Below are 22,064 nucleotides of genomic sequence, written 5' to 3'. Positions count from 1 at the left end.
TTTCGCTCCAAACAATGAAAAAATAAAATAAAATATCGTTTTAAATAAAATTCAACGTAACCTAAACCAATGCACTTGTGCACCACTTAAATCGAGGTTTCCTACAATATAGGTATTTTGAGCAAACATGTACCTCACACTATCGCAAATTCGCCCCAGGTTATCGGTTAATGTGTTTTTTTCTTGTGTGTGTATTTTCAATCCAATCAAACTCTTATGGCGCACTAAACTTAGAATTTCGATTCCAAAGAGGGCTGGGGCTCCTTCCTGACAGATGAATACCTAACTATACAGTTAACGTCTCAAATAGAAATTTCTGATTGAATTTTACCCATTCTTGCATATTCTAGGTCATTAGTCTTGTCCTCCTTGTGTGTGTGCATTCAATATACTCTCTATCTAGGCTAGAATTCCTTTGTTTTGTAAACGGTTTCTACTTAATGGATAAATTTGGCACTAATTTTATGGATTTTTCTTTTTCGAACTACAATCAAACCGTTAAGCGTTTGCACTGAGGATTTTCTACCATGTTTCATAAATCGTGAATTAGTGTGTGTAAAAGTGCCAAAATTGTAAACTTCCGGAGGGTAGCTTCCGAAAAAAGAGAATTCCATTCATATTGTGCCTTTTTGTTTCGTGTGCAGAGTGCGGTGGACTACACTCCTAACGTGATTTTTTTTTAATCTGTTACTATTTCTATCATACAACAGAACTAGGGTTGTGTGCCTAAAAAGAGCTTTTAGTGACAAAAAATCCTGAGTAATTTCCGCTAGAGAAAATTAATAATTCTAACACGTGCGCCTTTTGATTACCATTTTCAAAAAAAATATTCTGTTATTCGATATCGTTTCCGACACGCACACCATTTTTTCCCGTGTGGAAAATCGCAAGAATGCTTGGAACGAACGGGTGGGACAAACTTTAGTAAAAGTAAAATCAAAAGACATGACGCGGAAATAAAGTTTTGAATGTTTCGCGAAAGAGGGAGTGGGGCGCGCGCTTTTCGGTGGGGTCACATTGTGTTTACGTTCCAAGATCTTCCTTCCGGTTTTCTCGAGATTCGGCGGTGGCGTCTCCTAAATACATAGCAAAACTTATAGGGGTCCATTTTATAAAAATGCAAGTAACTGAATTTTCTCTCCCGAATCAAGACGGCAAACATCTTAGCGTTAGCTTAGCGTTAGCATGACACAAAAGGTTTCCGAATGTAAAAGTCTATCGTGTTCCACGTGTGCGCACTCCGTCGTCTCGTCTCGTCTCGTCTTCCCTTCAACATGTGTGTTAGGCACTGGGTTGCGAGGAGCTGTAGCTCTTCTGTTTGGCCGGCGTCGGGTCCATCACGTAGTTGTTGCCCTCGGTGGCCGTCTGGCCGGGCAGCGGCGGCAGCTTGTCGTTCGGATGCCGGTGGCTCACGACGGACGTTTTGCGCGGCTTGACGAGCTGGGTGGTGCTGAGTCCCGACACCGGATACTTGGTCTTGGGCGCACCGGCAAGGATGTTCTGCTGGGCGGAGGGGGTTGTCGGAGCGAGAGCGGGCGCGTTACCAACACCCGCCGGACTGCCGTTGGCGGCGGTGCCCATTTTGGGGTGTTTGGGCATAACGAAGGCACGCGTTTGCTTGAGCAGCGACCGATCGTGCATCAGCGCGGAAATCAACGGGAGGTCAAGGTTTTTGCTCTTCTCGCGCAGTGTTTTGATGTCGATGGAGGTGTTTGTGCTCAGCGTGCTAAAGTCAAAGTCCGGGTACTGCTTGCGGATTTGCGCCTGCAGTTTTGCGCTCGGTCCGGACGGTTTCGTCGGGGTAGGTTTCGCGGGTACTGTAAAAAAGGGAAGGAATCAGTACTGAAGGGGTGGACTTTGAGGGCATATGTAACCTACCTTCGGGAGGTCTTTCAACCGTAACGCCAGTCGCCGTCGCCTTTGCGGCGGGTGGAGTTTGCTTCTCCGGGTTGGGCAGCGGGATGGGTGGCTTCCGGATGGCTTTCCTCGTTTCGTATGGCGGTGGTGGAGGAGGTGGAAGGCGACGAATTTTGGGCGTACTCTCGACCGAGTTCAGGATGTTGTCGTCGGAGCGGGATCGGACGAACATCGACGACGAACTGCTGGACACTGGTCGGGGTCGAAGCGGTGGAGGTGGTGGAGGTTCATACGATGAGCAGAGGCTAGCTATCGATGGGCTGTACAGCGGAGAGTAAGCGCCGGGCAGCTGCACGTAGGTGTCGGAGAGGTTTTGGGTTGAGGCGTATCGCGAGTTTGAGGACAGTGCCATCGAGAGGTAAGGGGTGCTTCGGTAGATTGCATGGTTCTTGCACGCGTCCCAGCTGCGGTTGTGGGCCCGAACAGTGTGATACGCAAGGTACGGCGGCGGTGGTGGGCTTTGAGCCATAGCTGCCAGGATAGAGCCTTGCTTCGCGTCAAGATACTCCTGTTGACTAATGGAGGGATCTTGGATCGGGTAGATGACGTAGTCTACGTCGCTGTACAGCTGCTGTTGGTACAGTTCAATCTGGGAACGTGCCAGTTGGCCAGTGTACACGGTTGCTAGCGTGTGCGCCGGTGGTGGAGGTGGAGGTTGTCGTGGAATCGAAGGTGGTGGAGGCGGATGGTACTGACGTGGCTTGATTACCGGCACAATCACACAGGCTCGATGTGGAGGCTTCGGAATCTCCGGATACGGTGGCGGAGGCGAGGTAATGCTTTTATGGTACGGAACCACCGGGATACCGATTCCGCTGGGCGTTGACGGAGTTGTTGTGACAGTGGTCGTCGGAATGGGAGACTGCGAGAGATTGCTGATGTTGTTGATGGTTGGTGCTGCGAAGCTTGGTTTGGCCGTTTCTCCTACCACACTGGTGTGTGCCTTGAGGATGTTGATCGCTGGTCGGGTGGTGATGAAGCGTGCTGGCACCTCCTCTGGTATGGATGCTTGAACGCTTGGTGGTGCGACTGTCGCTACAACGGGTGGTGGAATGAGCCGTTCTCGGACCATACTGGTTGGTTTCTGGGGGTACGGCGGAGGATCTCTCAGTGGAATTACCGGTGCCTCGTCCGGACGTATGTCGGGACCGCGCAGTCCGGTGGTTTCGTGATGAGCATTGTAAGGCGGTGGTGGTGGAGGAGGTGAGTCATCGTCGCTTACCAGACTCAGTATCGTTTGCCGCTGCGCGAGTGGCAAGTTACTGTCGATCCGTTTTGGCGGAGCTGGAGGTAGAACTTCATCGTCGTACTCGTCTTCCGTTGGAGCCGTATCTTCACTGCCTTGCAGGTAGCTCTCTCCTTCCAGTGGCAACGGTAGCGTAACGTAGTCACAGTCGGAATCCAACGTGTGGCTGACCGTTTTTCGAGACGGGTAAGTTCCTCGACCCACAATCAGATCGGTTAGCTCTTCCGCGCTAAGAAGCGTGTGCTTGTTATCGGTAGGATCGCTGCCATCGCCTCGGAATGATCCCGCAGCGGACACATTCGAGTCCGAACGCATTCTGAACTCGTTGATGTCGCTGTTTAACCGCGTTCGGAAATCCCCATCCACAGAATCGATAGGCTCGAGAGGTTCCGCAATTTCACTCTGACACGGTTGGAAGCTTCCGTAGTGCGAACTTTCGTGCGATTCCGATTCGGCAATTTCCGACGATTGACCGGTCATTTCGCTGCTATTCATCGTGTACACTCCACTGGTTTCCGTAGGCGGTACATGAGCGAGGGTGTAAACTCCGGAGTTGGTTTCCTCTTCCTCCTCGTTGATGTCATGGTCCAGGCATGTGCTCGTGGCGACACTCAGCGTGCTGTTCTGCGCTGTGTGGCTGTAACCCAGCTCAAGGCTGCTGCAGGTGGATGTTTGACGTCGTTCGATGGAACTGCCGGCATTGTTTTGAGGTAGGCTCATGCAGTCCGTCGCTACGACCACCGTGCTACAGGTGGACGAGCACTGGGATCCGATGTTGTGCTGTGATGAAGGAGACGACTCACAGTCCTTTACCGAACGATCCTTGGGTTCGGTGCTGTCGCTGCTTGCCGATCGCGTTGTGGTGTTTGACCGCATCGAGAGAGCCGCTAGGGTGTCTTCCAGATCTTTCAGCGAGACTTGTCCCACCGATGAGGTTTGTCGACTTACGCTGGGACAGTCGAGCAGATGGGCCAGGGCGAGACTTTCCGTCGATGGCGCTGCCAGCGTTGCCGTTGGTGGTGTGTTGATCATAATTTCGAGCTCATCTTCGGAATGGACGCGATCGCTTACGATGCCGGAGGTAGTATTCGAGCTGGTACTGGAGATGACCGATATTCGCTGGTCACTTTTGCTTTTGTAGGGAAGGTTGAGCGCCCGGGAGTACAGGTACGGATACCCGTGAATGCAGCTGCTTTCCTCTTCTTCGCGCTTGATTGCTTCGGTGAGTCGCGGTGCAATTTTCATGGAAAATTGGTGCGTCTCCCGGCACAAGGCTAATATCATTTTGTTCTTGTCGTCGTTGGCGGAGTACAGGATGATTTTGTTGTCTCCCGATCGGATCTCGAACTTCTTCCGATCGAAGCTGAGCTTGCCGATGCTTGGCCAGTTGAACGTGGTCGCCGTACTGTTGTCGAGCGCGATACGGATTCCCTTGGCGTAGATGCTGAGCGAAACCGATCCCAGCCCGGGCTCGTTCTTGGACTGCTTCATTCGGAATGTGTGCGCGTTGATGACCTCGTTCAGGTTGCACGCCTCGCGGATGTAGTGAGTTTCGGCGTCCGCTCGGGACATTCCGCGGTTTTCCCGATGGCAAGATGAGAGCGCCGAAATGCCCCACGCAGACCGCAGCATCGGGTTGATGTACTCCTCTGGCCTGAAGTATTCGGTGCTGTTGGCGGGTCCATTTGTGCTGCTGCTGGTGGTGGTTGCTGCAGTGGACGTCGAGGCGGTTGAGGTGGTGGTGGCGACGGCTGCGACAGCCGAACTGCTGCTGGTATTGTTTGCGTTGCTGGTGGTCGTCGGAGTGCTGCTGTTGCTGCTGCAACTGTTGGTGGTACTGCCGTTGGTGCTTGCCGCCGTACTGCCGCCCCCTCCGTTTTCCTCCTGCAGGTCACCCAGGTCGGCCTGGAGCGAGAGGCCACCGAGCAGCAGCAGCGACTGTTCCGAGCACTCCTTCGGCAGGTCCCGGTTGACGGCATTGTACTTGAGCTGCAGATAGTAGTTGTGGCGGGACACCTCATCTCGCAGCATCAACGGGCTCTCGATGTAGAACTGCACGCGGAAGTGTAGCTCCAGGAGAGGTTTCCCGTTTGCGTCGAGGCCCTGTGGATGGAGGGGCGGGTGGGAAAAGAGAACGCCGTTTAGTACACGTGGCTAACGTTTGAGGAACGGAGTTGTTCACAGTTACTTACGTGTGTGTGCGACGAGCGCCAGCTTTTCGGACCGTACTTGGACAGTTTGCTCTCGGGATCGGCAAAGAGGTACTCGCCATCTGTGGAACGATAGAAACCGAGTTGGTATAATTAGCACTTGATTGAAAATATTTCAAGGACTGTTTGTTGGTTTCTGTACTGCTGCGAGATTCGGCTTTTAATTGTAAGTAGCGGTTCCGTGAGAATTTGTGTCATTCCACGAGGACGAGGCGCAATCAAGTTCAACGTGGAATAGGTCACCCTGGTAATTTTCGAGACCGCAAAGCTACAAGCAAATTTCATTTGCGAATCAATTTTCAAACTTTACGACATCATAAATCGGAATCGCCGCGATGATCGGTTCGCTGCGAATATCCAGCTTGGAATGCGACTTCAATGCAATTGCTGATAAAAATTGTGTGTATGAACAGCAGTTGTGAGTGGAATGTGAGTGTGCATGTGGTGCGACGAGGGGTGTGGTAAGTACATGTAAATATTTATAAATGGCGCCAGCTTCGCATCATTCGCGATGAGTCGCAATGTGGAGAACACACTCTGACGGCGTCTACATCTGTAGAGTGCGCGTAGCTCAACTCCCCGATACGCACTATGGGGCTGGCCTTGAATTCTGGTGACGTCAGACGCTCGAGCAAACCCTTCGAGGGACCCCTCGGCCAGCCAGCCATATGATCGCGCTGAGGCGTTCAACACGTCGTCAAACGCGCCCGTTTAAAGTCGATCGGAATGCATGCTAATTAAACTTTTTTTGCGTTTAGGAAAGTTTGCACCACAACAGTGTGATTGTATTGGTATTGGTCACCATAGGAGGAGAGGGGGTTAGTGTTAGGTATACCGCGCGAATTCAAACTCGTTCTGCTGGCAGTCATTAGATGGCGGCTTGACGAGGGACAGACAGGTGGAACGCGCACAACACACACACACACGCGCTCAAACGTAGTATCAAATATCGCAAAAGTGTGTGCTTTTTTTGCAGTTTCGCTGCCGCGGTACAGGTACAGGCGGCATTTTATGATGACCATCACCGTATTTGCAAAGTTGGCTACTTTGGCCGTGTAGTGGCGTTAGAGGGAGCACACACTCACTTTGCATGATGCCAATTTGGTGGATTGCTAATCTGGGCAAATTTGGTGCGAATAATTTGCCATTCATTTTTTATTATTTGATTTTGAATAGTTTAGCTCTCTAATTTTGCAATAAAACATAAATAAAATAAATGATTTTATCGAACCCGGAAATTCAGGGGCAAACTTTTTTTTTTAAAAAAATCGAAAAAAAAAGATGCGCTATTTTATTAAAAAGTTAGTTTGTTAGCAGGGGCAGGTCAATATAATTGAGCATCTAAATATTTTCATATTACAGTCTAGACTCAATTATCTGAAGCTTCGATTATCCGAAGTTTTGATTATCTGAAATACGATTATTCGAAGGTTTGTATGGGACTTCGGATAACCGAATCACGACCAATTTTTTTTGTTTTTAACATCAAATTCGAGTTGTGCGACCCAATTTTAGTCAAAATTGATGGGCTGATTGTCTGTTCAATCACATGTCGCATTTTGTCAATATTTCATCACCGCCATCGTTGATTTAAAAATTAGAAGCCACTTTAGTCAAATTAACAATTTGTTTTCGTGATCCGATAATGGCCTATCTACAATCACTTAGCTTAGAATAGTTAAGTAAAGTAAAACTTAGAAAATGTACACAACTTACGGCCGTCATCCACAATCAACTTAGAAAATTTGCTGGGCTGATATACGTTGCTATGCAGTTGTTTGTTTACCTTTGATATGGAAACGTCAACTTACCGTAGATTTTGAAATTTTCCAAACCATACGTCAAGTTTCTAATTTTATTCCTTTTCATTGTAGAAGATCAGATTCATTTCCATTGATTCAAACTCCTAAGCTAAGTGAAATTTTCTAAGTTAAGTGGTTGTAGATAGGCCATAAGCCGAAGTGATTTTTTTCCGAGGCCTTCGGATTATCGAGTCTGTAGACTGTATGTACAAAAATATTATATTTGAATGTACAAAATTAATTAAACATTTAATTTGACAAACCTGATTCGCTTTGAACAGCCCCAAAGTTCAAACAAGCCCCAACGTGCGCGCGAATGCGCAAAAAAGAAAAGAAAACGAGAACAAAAATTTGGAATATTCAAATCTTTCTTTTTCTTTCTGTTCGCGTTCGTTTCGTTTTGTGGCTCCCCTTCGCTCCCTCTCCCTCCCCCCTCACGCTCCCAGTGGATTTCTTCCCGGCCATCGTCTTTCGTCGTCGTCACGAAGCCAATAACCGAGGGCTTGAGCGTGCGCGCGCGAGCGAGCGTTTCGAGAAACGAGTTTTATTCGATCCGCGCGTCGAGAGTCGCGCAATGTGTCCACTTCACCACCACCACAACCACCTCCGAACCCCGCTCACCATCGCGAGTGTTGAGGTTGCGCGTTTCTTTCCCTTCTTTCGAATCCGACTGGGCCGACTTTCGCTCCTCACACAAAAAGCACACATACATACACATGTAGTGGCAGCCACGAAGATAGAAACAAAACCGGACTCGCCCATAAGCCTTGAACTCTCCCTCTTTGCGCGCGCGTTTTGAATTTGACACACACACCGGCACACAAATACACAGCCAAGAAATCGTTTCGTTATGACAAAAGGAAGGCTTTTCACATTTTTCTTCTGCCCTCCAAAACGAGAGTTTTCTCAACCGCGGTGTGTGTGTTTCTTGGCATGTCCTGGCCATAGCATAAATTCCCCCCTACAGCCACACACACACAAACACACACTCACGCCGATGCACAGAGAGGAAAAACAAACTCGTTAAAATTTTAATCGCGATCGCGTCCAATTTCGGGGGCCCCTCTCTGGACCAGTTTTGCGCGACGCGATCGTCCAAAAAATGTCTTCCAACAGTTTGGTCGGGGTTCCTCGCCGACGACAGCGTTCAAGTCACCCGGGGTTGATGTCGAGATTTCGGTCGGTTGGTTTCGGGTTCGGTGGGGAGGGAAATGTCGAGACCCCGGGAACCTTTAATTTACATAATCGATTTGTATTTGTCATCATCAATTTTACTTTTGGACGTTGATTTTCCGTGGTACGGTTCTCTCGGTTCTGACAGCGCACGCAGGTTTCGGTGAGCCTTCTTCGGGGAACCAGCTTTTGAGGGGGGGAGAGACACCAATGTTTGCCATAAGTATCAAATTCTTCAAACGTTTTGGGTTAGTTTGAATATGAGCTTTTAACAAGTTCCCAATGTTTGAAATATAATTTTCCACCCAAGTAACATTTTTTTCCAGGAGTTCTACAAGAGCTCTTCAAGATAGCGACAGCATAGCAGTTTGGACCGCAGTAGGATAAAACTCTCTTCAAGTACTCTTCCAAACTCCTGAAGAAGTTTTGAAAAGAATTTTATCCTACCGCGGTCCAAACTGCTATGCTGTAGCTATCTTGAAGAGCTCTTGTAGAACTCCTAGTTTATGCAACAAGTTGCAAAAAGAGGATTTTTTCAGCACAAGTCGTACATTTATCCAACGAAGTTCACCGAGTTGGATAAATACGAAGAGTGCTGAAAAAATCAAGTTTTGCAACGAGTTCCATATAACATTTTTTGCAATTCCAAAAACACACACTGAGTGAAATTTTATGTCAAATTTTTATGTATTTTGTCAATAAATCGTTTAAATCAAAAAAATGTTGAAAAGTGTTACTTTTCGAAACAAGTGCTGAAAAGTTCAACTTTTCAGCACCCATTTGAGTGCTGAAAAGTAGAACTTTTCAGCATTTATTTTGCTATTCGATTTTGTTATTTTTGGTACAGAAAAGTAGGCTATTTCGTCGTTCAAGAATGACAGGAAAAGTAAGTAGTTTCACGACGGAATTGCAAAAATATTTTTACCGGAAAGCTCGTCCAATTTCCCATAAGTTTGTCTTTGACCACATTTCAATTGGATGTATGGGCTTACAGATATAAGCTTATTACATTCCTCATTACTGAAAACATAATGTTTCTTCAGTGATACAGTCATCCCACATATTCGGAACACCCACAAATTCGGAACACTTTTGTGATAATTTGTCAAAAGCATGCCAAATGCAGCTTTTCTGTCGACCCTACTATTTTTAGGACCTTTATTTGGACATTCTTTTACTATTTCATTAATATAAGTAGTACTTTTAAAACAAAAAAAAACTGCATTTCGAGACTATTTTATTCAGAGCAGCAAAACGCTGCTTCCAAATTGCCTGTTCCATAATTGTGGGATGTTATTGTGCCTCCCACAATTGTGGAACACCTGAATTTAACTGATATTTTCACAAAAAAAGTTAGAAGACCATTCATAAAACATTACTAAGCATGAGTTTTATTGGTTTCAGAATGTGAAGTCATTATTTTTTTTTTAAAATATGTACCCCTGGAGCGATAAAAAAGATTGTTTACATCGTAAGAAAAAAGTGTTCCGAATTTGTGGATTTAAAGGGCCAAAGTATTTCTTCAAAAACTTGATATAAAACGTTAAAATTTGCAGTTGTTCGATACAGCATTCAAAAGATCGCAAAAACAGCTTTCAAATGAAGGTAAAAGCGAATCATTATGTTCAATTATCGATTTTCTATGATTTTTTGAACATTGGCCGATCTGTAAACTGTTCCGAATATGAGGGATGACTGTAGTAAATTAGCTTATATCTGTAAGCCCATACATCCAATTGAAATGTGGTAAAAGACAAACTTATGGGAAATTGGACAAGCTTTTCGAGACTGAAAAATCAAGTCTGTCATATAGAAATTGCCAAAAACCATCAAAAACCTATTTTTTCAACATTTTTATTTTTAAACCGCTGTAACTTCACAAGGATTGGTTTTTTTTTGAATTTTTAGTGCAATAAACTATTTAAATTTGACTAAAATATGATCGCAGAATTCGAATTTGATAGTAAAAGTAAGGAAATAAAAAAAATGACACTTTTTTGGTTCATGATTCGATTATTCGAAGCCCGTACAGACCTTCGGATAATCGAGTCACTACATACTAGAAAATTAGCTTAAAAATAGACCAAATCATTAACCTGACAAAAAATTGTATTTTTGCAACACTTACTTCATTTGCTTTGAAATTTGAGTATAATTTATATATTTTTTTAAACAAATGCAAATTTTACAAACTCAAGTTCATATATTAAATTTAAAAAATCTCACTTACTTTTTAAAAATTTTCAAAAAGAACTCAGAATTTTATACTCTGATATTTTCCTTATTCTCAATTTTCCACAGTTGATATTAATTTTTTTCAAAGTTTTGTAACGTCATGATTCGAAATCCGGACACTTAGTAGCATATCATTTTTGTTATAGCTGGCAAAAAATCATGTAATAAGTTGGAAATGAAGAAATATCATCAGGATGTATTATTAACAGTCAGTTTTAAGAGAATGCATGCAAAATATGTCTTTTCTAACAATTTTTCATCAGAATTTGAAAATTAAAATGACTTGTTGTGCTTCGAATCCCGGACACTGACAAAAGCTGATTCGAAATCCGGACACTTTTGCTTCGAATTCCGGACACTCGATTTTACTTATGAATCGCACAAATTTGGACTGAAATGTTAGTCAATGGCATTCTTTAGGTCTCAAATAAGCTGTTAACATTAAAACAATCGATAGTTTATATAAAAATTTGCTAGAATTTAAGAAAATCGAAACCATAAATTTCTGCTTTGCCTTCCCGGTGCTTCGAACGCCACTGAAATATTTCTAGTGAAATGTTTCGCATTTTTGGTAAACTTCTAATTTTATTGTATTTAATTGTTTTGGTATTAACTACAGCGTTCAAACAAACTTTAAGTGAAAGTTGATTTTGGAATTCATCAAATTACACAGTTTTGAAATTCATAATGCGAACTTATATCCAAATAATTGATAAAACAAAATGAAGTGTCCGGGTTTCGAAGCGTCCGGGAATTCGAATCATGACGTTATCGATCTCATCTTAAAACCGCTCGACCATCTCTACCGTTGCCCCCCGGTCGGCCAACGAGGAATCTCGTCCCCGTAAAGGCACAGGGCGAGGCTCTGAATGCTGTCGAACAGGAAATTTGCCTCGGGACATAAACGGGCGCGCGAGATATCTTCTACCAGCTAGCTGGAGACTTCGCTGGTGGAAGAGAGAATCGAGTTCGAGGGAATGCGGCGACGACGACGAGATGGCAACGCGCGCGCGCTCGCTCTCGAAGCGAAAGATCAGGCAAAAGAAGATTGTACGATCGAACAACAACAACAACAACCGGCCTGGAGAGTCGCGCGATGGAGGAGGGAGAAGAAGAAGCAGCAGCGAGATGCTGAAATGAAGCATTTTGGGAGGAGAAGGAGGAGATGGAGGGGAGAGCAGAAGCAGGGTTGGAAAAACGAAGCATGAATAAAAAGGCAAAGGAATTTCATTTCACGAGAGGCATCAGGAGAGGATCCAAAAGACATAAGACGCGTGTTTAGTAATTCAGGTAGCTGTTGGACCCGTTGTTGTTGTTGTTGTTTTCGTTTGGGCTGATGTTGATGGTGTTGTTGTTGTTGTTGTTCTGCCTGCCAGCGTTTTTCTTCTTCCTCTGTCTCCCTCTCCCCGACGACGACGTTCGCTTATAATTTGTGTACCCATTTCGTCGACAACCTGGGCCGCGTCCTGCCACGACGACGATGATGATGGCTTTTCGAGGTTCGGGCTTGGGCGCGAGATGGCTTATCTGCCACATGTACCAGCCAGCGTATTTATGACAAGATGGAGATTTTGTGCATCGTTCGCCCCCGAAAAGCGATCATCGAAAACGCTGTTTTTACAGGGATTTACCTCGGAAAAAAGGCGAATGTCTAGATCTGATAGCGTGCCCCCTCGTGAGGCTAATGATCGAGATCGAGGGGGAAGCGATCGCTATCAAGGGAGGTCATACTTTGTAAAGAGGTTCAAATGTTAAGGGACGATCGAGCGTCGTGCACGCTCCATTAGTTTCACCCGAAAAAATGTCGAGAGAAAGAAAAAGATGTGCACATAAATTCTGCTTGCCACTATAAATCACTGGATCAGTGTCTTAAATTGCAGCCATCCTGGGCCCGTGGAGCAAGAGCAAGGGAAGAGGAATCAATTTCCAAATTTGATGAAAGGACGTGAATGTAAACTTATCGAGTGATTTCCTGACGATGCCTTCAATTAAGGTTTTGAGAACTGTTTGAACGAAACTCGTAAATTGGGGTGCGGTGCGGAGTCGTAAAAATTATTCGAGTAGGATTTAAAAATTGAATTTTCACGTATTTTTTTTATTTGGAGTGCAGGTTTCTGGTAGGCAAAATTGGTTAGACATGGCTTTTGTGTCAATATGACCACTAAAATAAGAAAGACTGGAGTGCGTGCAGACGACGAACCTATCATTTTGATAACAGAGCAGTTCTCTACAAAATTGATCTTTTTTCTTAAATTTTAATTTTTGTATTTTTGAATCTTGCTGAAATTTTTATAGTGCTTTTGGTATGCCCAAAGAAGCCATTTTGCATCATTAGTTTGTCCATATAATGTTCCATACAAATTTTTCAGCTGTCCATACAAAAATGATGTATGAAAATTCAAAAATCTGTATCTTTTGAAGGATTTATTTGATCGATTTGGTGTCTTCGGCAAAGTTGTAGGTATGGTACACTCAAAAAACATGATACATGGTAAAAAAAATTGATGATTTTTTATTAAACTTTTTGTTACTGAAACTTGATTGAAAAAAAAAGACTATTTTTTTTCTTATTTTCTGATATGTTTTAGGGGACATAAAATGTCAACTTTTCAGAAATTTCCAGGTTGTGCAAAAAATCTTTGATCGAGTTATGAATTTTTGAATCAATACTGTTTTTTCCTCAAAAATCGAAATATTGGTCTCAAAAATTTTTTAACTTCTTTTTTTTCAAAATAGTCGCAGTTTTTAATTTTTTTAAATTAGTGCACATGTTTGCCCACCTCTGAAAAAAAAAAAAATTTTGAAATGTTGAGAAAATTTGCTATATTTTGCTTTTTTGAACTATGCTGATACAATCCTTAGTAGCTGAGATATTGCCATGCAAAGATTAAAAAACAGGAAAATTGATGTTTTCTAAGTCTCACCCAAACAACCCACCATTTTCTAACGTCGATATCTCAGCAACTAATGGTCCGATTTACAGTGTTAAATTATGAAACGTTCGTGAAATTTTCCGCTCTTTTCGAAAATAATTTCAAATTAAGACTAACATTTCAAAAGAGCCAAACATTCAATATTACGCCCTTTCGAAAATTTTGAAAATATTGAGTTTTTAGTGATTTTTGGCACATTTATTGAGTTTTCACTTCATTGAACCAAACAAATACAGTTGTTTTGTATAGATATAAGGATTTAGTGTAATTTGAATACTTTTCAATATAACTTTTGTTGTTTGAAGCTTCAGGTTTTGGTAATTTCTTTAAAGAAGTATGGCGTTTAGAGCAACTCTGGGCTTGGATTCAAATACATTAGGAAAAATCTAAATAAAATTTAAATTTGAGACAAAAGAAATTGAGCAATTTTATTGAAAAAATACCTTTCAATATTTATAAAAATTTCATCATTTATATTGTTTTCTTCAGTTCATAGATTTGTACATAATTCCGGGGTGACATTGATAGAAATTTGATCAGGCCACTAATTTTGATGCATCCAATGGTACAGTCACATTTTTGCAAATATGATCGATAATAAGTTATCCTTTAATGCTTTCATACTCAACATTTTCAAAAATGTTCAGATATTAATTTGATGGGCATTTGAAAAACCTATCAAAGTCACCCTAGTTTACGGTACTAATTTAGTAACTTTCTCAAAGAAAACTTTGATGATTTATAGTAAATTACGAGATTGCCAAAGGTTTTTTTTTCTAAAACAAACATGGCCGCCAAATGGCCAACCTCGAAGAAGCCTTAAATCTCACAGCAGCAACATCCTTCATAAAGTCACAAAATCTTCGGCTTGAGGTGCCTGACTTACCGATGAGCACGGCCAGCCCGAACAGCTCGGTGTCCAGCATGCCCTGCTTGGAAAAGTGCAGACATGTCTGGGCGTAGACTTCGCGGACGCGACTTTTTGCTTCGACTAGGAAGTACAGGGTGCGTGGCTGGGGCGTTCCTAATAATCTGCGGAATTCGCGGAAAGAAATGCAAAAAAAAAAGACACAAATTAGTTTGGTGTTGGGATTTCGCTGGCCGCTGGTGATTTATGGTGGCACACGTCCGAACGAGGTCACACAGATTAATCACGTGGCAGGCCACCTCTCGTGCCGGGGGCGATCGTTGACTTTTACTTACTTTAAGGCTAGAAATCTGGTACCCGGAGGTAGAGGGCGGGACGGTGGCGCGCAAACCTCTAAGGGTGCGCTGACAGTGCAAAAAGCTCGCATGCTGCATCGTTACCAGCTGCAACTAACTTTTACGAAAGAGTTCCTGCAATTGAGAGAAAGCAAACAGAGGGTGAAAAAGAGGGTTTTTATTTAAATCACTCGTGGTTTGGAATGTTTGGGGACGGTGGGACGGTGGAGGGCGGGGTTATTATACGCTCAACATTGTGTTTGTGAATGTGTGTGTGTGTCTTATACAACTTTTCAATATCCCTGATGTTAACGGAGCTGCTGGACCTGAATCGGGGAGGGAAAATTCGGTAGTAATACACGAAGGCTGATGATTTTCTTCGTAATTCAGGGAGAGCTTGAAATTGGAAAACCACCAGCCATATAATTATCCTTTCGTTCGTGCTGCTTCTTTTCGAAAGGGGCTTCGCGGAGAATGTTGCCTCGAATTCCGTCCACAGAAGATCCTTCAGCTGCTGCAGCCTGTCTTTCCGAACTTCAATATTCGGGAATGGTTCGCTCACGTTCAGAACATTTATTACGCTTTTTTTTCTCTCCATGCCCTCTTCTGTTCAGAAGGGACTGCTGCAACGATCGCCTTCAGCGAACTTGACGCAGCAGCAGCGATGGAATTCTTCGTCTTTCTTCACGTTCAGTTTTCTCCACTCTCTGAAGATCTCCGAAGACCTGACCACAACGGGCAGCCTCTTCAGCGAACACGAACAGATGGTGAGTTGTGAAAAGAGGTTTTTTCCTACATCCCTTCGGGTAATAAACCAAAGGAATGTGGATCCGTTTTTTGTTGCTGTTGGACTCGTTGGTCGCGCGTTCTTGGTAGCGTGATCGTGGTTTGGGCTTGGGCTCTGCTCTTTTTTTTATTGTTATTATCGCGTTATTATTCTCTTCGAAGAGGCCCTTGGATCGCGCGCTGTTGCTTCGCGTGAGCTGGAGTGCTTTTATGTCGGGGGGTTCGACGAGGACCAGCAGCACATGTGCACGCTAGGTTCTTGACGGTTGCTGGTTGGTAGCATCTTGAGATTGGAGGAGGACCACAAAAAAAGGATGGCGAGTGCGATCGGAGCACACAGGTTGCAGCTGTCTGCACCGGACAATGTGTTTGAGCGGTGAGGAACTATTATTGAGTACGTTGCAGTAGTCAGAACGGGAACAAATTGAATGAGTTTGTGAAATTCTGAGTGTTTTGTTGAAAAATCTAAAAAAGTACACTGAAATAAAAAAATACAAAATTTCTTTCTTTTAGGAATTTTGCCTGGTTTTCTTATTTAGTTATTGGGATTTATGGATTACTAAATAAAAAAGAGGCAAAATTCTAAAAATTTTGGAATTTGGTACTTTTTTTTATTTTAGTGTAAGGGGTTTTACTTTTAATGATCTAAATATCTCGTAGACGAAATAAAAAACATTTTTTTGCACGTTTGAAATTTCCAAAAAATTATGCCAAAATTTAATTGATTTGAGCAACTTGAGCCTCTACACCCAAAAAGTAAATTATTCATGTTTCATTCAACTTTCAATCACTTAAGGATTGGAAATTAAAACTTTTATAATTGGGTTGGATTTGATGATATGGAATGTTTCATGTGACCTGGCCAATGCTTTGAAAAAAAAAATGAGTTTTCTGGGCTTACTTATTAATATACGACACTTTTTGTTATCAAATTAAGTATGCAGTAATTTTTGTTATCTCCCAGATGATGTTTTGATACTTTAAATAGCGACTTAAATTTTAATGATTTAAGATTTTCATTTTATAATTGATCAATTTAAATACTTGGTTCGCTGGGTCTATGACGCCACAGTCGATTAATACAATGAAAGTAGATTTTTTTTAATTGTCATTGAAATCATGATCCAAAAATGTTCTCGGCCTGTCTTATTAGGCTGGTAAAAATTTTTATTTAAAATTTTTGTTTTAAAATTTTGGTTTATAATCATGTTTGCCTGTTTGAGTCAATCAAAAATTATTTAGGTGTATTTTCGATGTACAAAGACGCAAACAATTTTTTTGTCAGATCTTACATTTTTCATAAGTCAAAAGTCAATGATTGCATATAAACTGTACAAGAGTGTAGGGTAGGGTAGTCATCAATGAGACACTTTTGGTTTTCAACTTTAAACGATTTTTCTAATTTTTTCATCAGCATTTTTTAATGAGCTTTTAGTTGCATTATCTTTCTTTTAATGTGTTCTAACATTGACCAAAATATGAGATCGATCTGACGTCTACAGCCAGAGTTATTCAACTGTCTCATTGTAGACGCACTTGGCAGGAACAATGAGACAGCTGGGGAACAATGAGACACTCTACGAAAATCAACATTTTTCTAGCAAAACATCATGTTTTTGTATTGTTCCATTGCAAGTGACTTGCCTTGAACATTTTAGAGCAATTTTGCCAACATGAAACTTGTATCAACAAAAGTTACACTAAAAAGTATTTAAATTTTGTAAAATCCATATATTAATACCAAATAACTTTGTATTTTTGGTTAAATGAAGTTTAAACTCTATAAATATGCCAAAAATCACTTTTAATTCATGTTTTGAAAGATTTCCATCGATTTTGAAAAGTTTATTGAAGAAAAATCAAAGTGTCTCATTGTTACCCATGGGCTGAAATGAGTGGGGAACAATGAGACAGCCCTAGATTCTGGGTATATTCAGAATTTTGGCCAAATCTAATGAAAGGACATTGTAGCCCAACTTAATCCCTATGGAACGTTGAAAGAAATTTGAAGAAATATTAGTTTTGGTGTAAATGGCAGCCTACGAACGAAAAAATATTTTTTGTCCATAATTTACTTTTACACCCCAGAATCAAACATTTATGAATAACTTGTCAAGGGAGCGTCCATAACTAAAGCCACTATTATGGCAGACGTGTATCCAGTAGACACACCTTTCCCCCAAATATGAGCCTGATTGGTTGAAACTACGACTTGTGAGAGCCATTTTATCATTGTTCCCCGTGTCTCATTGATGACTACTCTACCCTAATGCATTTTCCATTGGTTTTTCCATTATAATATTGAAATAGCGGCTGTGATTTCAATTTTTATATATTTTTTTATTTTGTTGCACCTCCTTGACCAGGGGGAGGGAGAAAAACTTTTAAAAAAATTTGCATCGGCCTTAAGCTGAATGTCGAAATAAACATTGAGCTTAAGTACCCAATTATTCAGATATAATGGTAAAGAAGCTAACGTGAATCGCTCTTTCATCAAATATAGTCAGAATAAAAAGCTCATAATGTTCCTTAGTAGCAAACTTTTCGAACATCAATTTCTACCAACCATTGTTTGACCTGTGAAAATTACTGTGCAATTTGTTAATTAGTTGGAAAGTACAGTCCATACTCGATCATCCGAAGGCCTTGGAAAAAATTTACTTTGGATAATCGAAAATTTGGCATTGGTAATAGGTAACCAACCATTCAATTTTAACTGAAATGGGGTAGCAGTAATTTAATTTGATGTGAAAAGTAAGAAAAACACCATAAAAAGGGTTGAATAGAAAACATGTGGAATAGTTAATTGTAAACTAAACCTGCAAGCAAGTTTCAAACCAAATGAACAAAGTAAATTGTTTCAAAAAGTAGTTTTTTTTCCAATCAAATTATTTTTTTTGCTAAATTACCATTTCATTCACAAAAAAAACAATTATCTACGATAGAAAATTATGATTTATGCATTGAATATTGAACACATCTTCTAAGGATCGACATTGAGGGCTAGTTTGAATTTTATTTATATAACTTTATGTATTTCTCGAATAATTCTACAGGAATTAACAGCAGCTAGTTCCTTGATAGGCTTAATTCATGGTTTTTCATATGTTTGAAAACTGTGAACGTCTTTTGGAAGCTATAATTCAAATTTGCTGATAAGCTGAAAATTGGGGACAAATGAGAATATCCCTAATTTTGATTAAACCTAAAACCGTTGGATTGTATGATTCAAGAGCCTCCAAATTTGGATTAGGACCAAAAAAACATTAATAATAAATAAACAATGTTTTCAGTTTACGGTATCATTAAGTTGAAAAAAAAAAAATATTTTTTCCGCAAATTTAAGTAGTTGAAACAAATTCTAGATATGAATTATGTGCAATTTGAAATTAGGGATCAAATTTTGGCACGAATAATTGTTCAAAACTCCTTGCAAACTACCGGTCAATTGTCTAACCACTCTTCCTTAACTCTCTATTGACAGTGGTTGATCTAGAGCACCACTCATTTTTAACTCAAAAACAAAATATCATGACGACGAAAAGATTTTTCAATCTGGACTGCTTTATGTAGAATGTTATCCGTCAGCCATTCAAAATTCATCAATTTTGATCAATAAAGTGTCTAATAGTAATGTAAAATGAAAATAATCTCGAATTTGCACTGGGCGAAAAGGGGTTAACTAAGTTAATTTAAATGCAGATGAGCTTTTGAGATCATAGAACATACTACTAAACGCCTAGATTTGAGATAAAATAATTTGCAAAAAGCTTTCAATAAGATGTTAGGAAAAGATAAGTGCCGAAAATAATTTAAATGAGTTTAATTTTAAAGATAGCATTACAATTCTTTGAACCAATAACCGAATAGGATTTAGAGTTTTTGAATCGTCCGGATTATTTTTATGGTATTTTGGATAATAGAAGAATCCAATTATTTTAAGGATAAGCTATTTTCATAAATAATTTTTTGTGTAGTTTTTTTTTGGCTTTTCCAAACATGGACAAAAATATCAGCTTAAGAGTCCATCAGGAAATAATTATTGTTATATCCAGTAGATAATTTCCTCTGCTTGAGTCTTAGAATTGTCAAGCTTCTCGTTCAATTCTGCTTCCAAACCTGTTCTAATCAATTTTACTGCTTTTGAAACACTACAATCACAGCTCCACGAAAACCACAATTCTTCCCAGTTCCAGCCATCACTGTTACTGCACGGGACAGGTGCATAAATCTGCTTAGTTTTTTGTTCTTCTTCGACACAGTCAAGTGTACATCGGTGCAAACAGTAGCCAACACAACCGCGTCAGCACATGTAAAGAGTTGTAATTAGCAACCGCACACACACACACCCAAGTGCCACTGGTCATTCCGCGCACCGCGAAGTAACCCCGGGGACACTCGAGGAGTCTTCTGACCGGGCCCCGGCTTCGGGCTACCGGTGTTACTCCTTGTGCGGTGGTTGTGTCGTTGTTCGTCGTAAATTTTTAACGACCCCCGAGACTCCCGGTGTTACACACCCCACCGAAAGCCCGATCTTCCGATCTTCTCTTCTTATGCTGTTTTTTTATGTACTGCCCGTTGCATGCCTGCAAGTCACACAGAACCACTCGTGGCAGTCCTGTCTTCTTCGAGCCAGCTCTACGTGAAGCTTCACAGCGACGAATTCGCGCGATGTTCACGAATCATCTCACCAGGATCCTCTCATCAACATCATCGCGCGCGTCTAGCTTCGCTTCTTTAAATGCCTCTTCTTGGCCGCGAGCCAGCAAACACACCAATTTCTTCGGACCTTTTCCTCTGCCCCGCTGTGCCTTCTCATTCGCGAATGGAATGCGTCTCGAGCTTTTTTCCTCTTCTTCTTCTGCTTCACTCTCTGTCTTCTTCGTCTTCTTTGCTTGCTTGCGCTGGTTTGCCCTGCCAGCTTGCTTGCTTGCGCTATCCGAGAGTTTGATCACCGCACGCGCGTTCTCTTTTCAACCGATTCCGAACTTCGAGCAGCTTCAGCACTCTGTGGTGAATAGCGACGAGCTAAACCGAACGAGGTGTCGTAAAATTTTGCTTCATTCAGCGAAAAAAAAAGTTGCAATAATCTGGCGAGAGAGACGGATATCCGCCTCGACATTCACAAAACACACTTTTGGTTCCAGCGCTGTTCGGGATCACTGTCAGGGCTCATCGCTGAGCGGACTGCATTCCTCACGAGTAATTACAGGTCTTCTCATACGAGCATGCACACAAACACACACGATCATGCACACATTCCACAAGTACTCCGCATTCGAAAATGCCTCCAAATCCAGCGCTCTGGCACCAATTCCGTACGCTTAGCACTATCGTAGCACGTAACTAGCTCTGTATCAGCACCAGCAGCTCCGTAACCCCTTTTCAAAGCAGATTTACAGCCCCCCTCATCAGCAAACACGCTTAGCATAAGATTAACTTTTCGGAGCTTTACGCTCGCGAAACCACTTACATCACTGTAACACACAGGGTGACGACAAACAGGAAAAAAAATAAAAGAAATCCAATTCCACTAAACTCGTTCCAATCACACTACAGGCCACAGTGTTCACACACTTAAGGATCTCCTCTATCGTTCGACGCGACTCTCCAAAATGGATCCACTTGCCCCAATACGCGCGGCGCGGCCACGGCGGTCAATTCCGTGTGTGTTTCTCTGTCGTGTCAGAGCGTCGACGAACGCGTACCGTTCAGCTAGAGGGTAGCAGCACTATGTGAGAGCGCGCAACGCTACGCGAGCTGGCCAAGCCGCAGAGAGCGCCGAACGAAGCGTAAGTCAACGCGAGAGAGAGCGGCATTCCAACGCAAGAGAGAGAACGTGCACGCGCGCTCAGTGAGCGGTTCAGCGCGATCGCACCAATACATACGCGCCGTGCCATGGCACAGCGGATCGCTCTGGAATGCGGCTGGCCTTCAAATCGGTCTCCTCCGTGTGTAACTTTTATGAGTAAACTCAAACAAAACGAAGGTGCGCGCTCTATTAAAAACGCTACAGAAGGCAGCGGCAGCAGAAACAACCAGGAGAAGCTCTCAAAGTCAGGAGGTAGTCGCGGAACGCCGCGTGGCTTGAATCTCCAGATTTTCAGGGAAACGCGAAGAATCTACGTTCCACGGCTATCGCCAAGAGGGGAACCTCCAGTGATAATTACATTTTTTTGGTCGAGTAATATATTTATTTTGCTCCACCAGACCTGCCCGTTTGGCCAGCTTTCGGGCGGAGACCTTCTAAGGACAGGTACCGACGACCTGGACCTGGATGCCCCGAGGGTAGAACCACACTTTAGAGGAAGAAAAACGTTCGTAAACGCACGGCCAACGTGGAAACTATTCAGCTCATTTACCACAAAAGGAAGTTTGACCTTTGAGAGACGGCGTGTGTGTGCGCGCGAGCTGCGGCCTCAAAATTCCAGCGAGTCCAGCTTGGAAGTCCGTCGCGAGCGAACGTATGATTGATAATTATTAGGGTTAGTGAAATTTCACGATTTCGCGGACAGCGTGAAATCCGCGAAATTTGGCTTTTTCCGCGAAATCCCGTGAA

The 22,064-nt window shown here is 42.5% G+C and overlaps 1 protein-coding gene across 2 annotated transcripts in view; it reads right to left on the bottom strand.

The window, feature by feature from the left end:
* Positions 1 to 334: 334 nt before the first annotated feature.
* The window catches only part of LOC120415703 (protein expanded), an 88,782-nt gene continuing 67,052 nt past the window's right edge, over positions 335 to 22,064 (bottom strand). Inside the window, exons 1-6 of one of the 2 annotated variants that reach the window (XM_039577296.2) lie at positions 20,979 to 21,249; positions 14,720 to 14,854; positions 14,403 to 14,548; positions 5,356 to 5,435; positions 1,879 to 5,266; positions 335 to 1,817 (exon numbers count right to left, since the gene is read on the bottom strand). In XM_039577296.2, the coding sequence (XP_039433230.1) occupies positions 1,282 to 1,817; positions 1,879 to 5,266; positions 5,356 to 5,435; positions 14,403 to 14,548; positions 14,720 to 14,811 (4,242 nt within the window). In that variant the 5' untranslated portion in view covers positions 14,812 to 14,854; positions 20,979 to 21,249 and the 3' untranslated portion in view covers positions 335 to 1,281. Of the gene's footprint in view, positions 1,818 to 1,878; positions 5,267 to 5,355; positions 5,436 to 14,402; positions 14,549 to 14,719; positions 14,855 to 20,978; positions 21,250 to 22,064 lie in introns of those variants that run through there. The other variant, XM_039577297.2, reaches the window with a different exon arrangement.

This window comes from Culex pipiens, chromosome 2, assembly GCF_016801865.2.
Source record: "Culex pipiens pallens isolate TS chromosome 2, TS_CPP_V2, whole genome shotgun sequence".
Classification (NCBI taxonomy): domain Eukaryota; kingdom Metazoa; phylum Arthropoda; class Insecta; order Diptera; family Culicidae; genus Culex; species Culex pipiens.
This window is presented reverse-complemented; position numbering and strand designations above follow the sequence as displayed.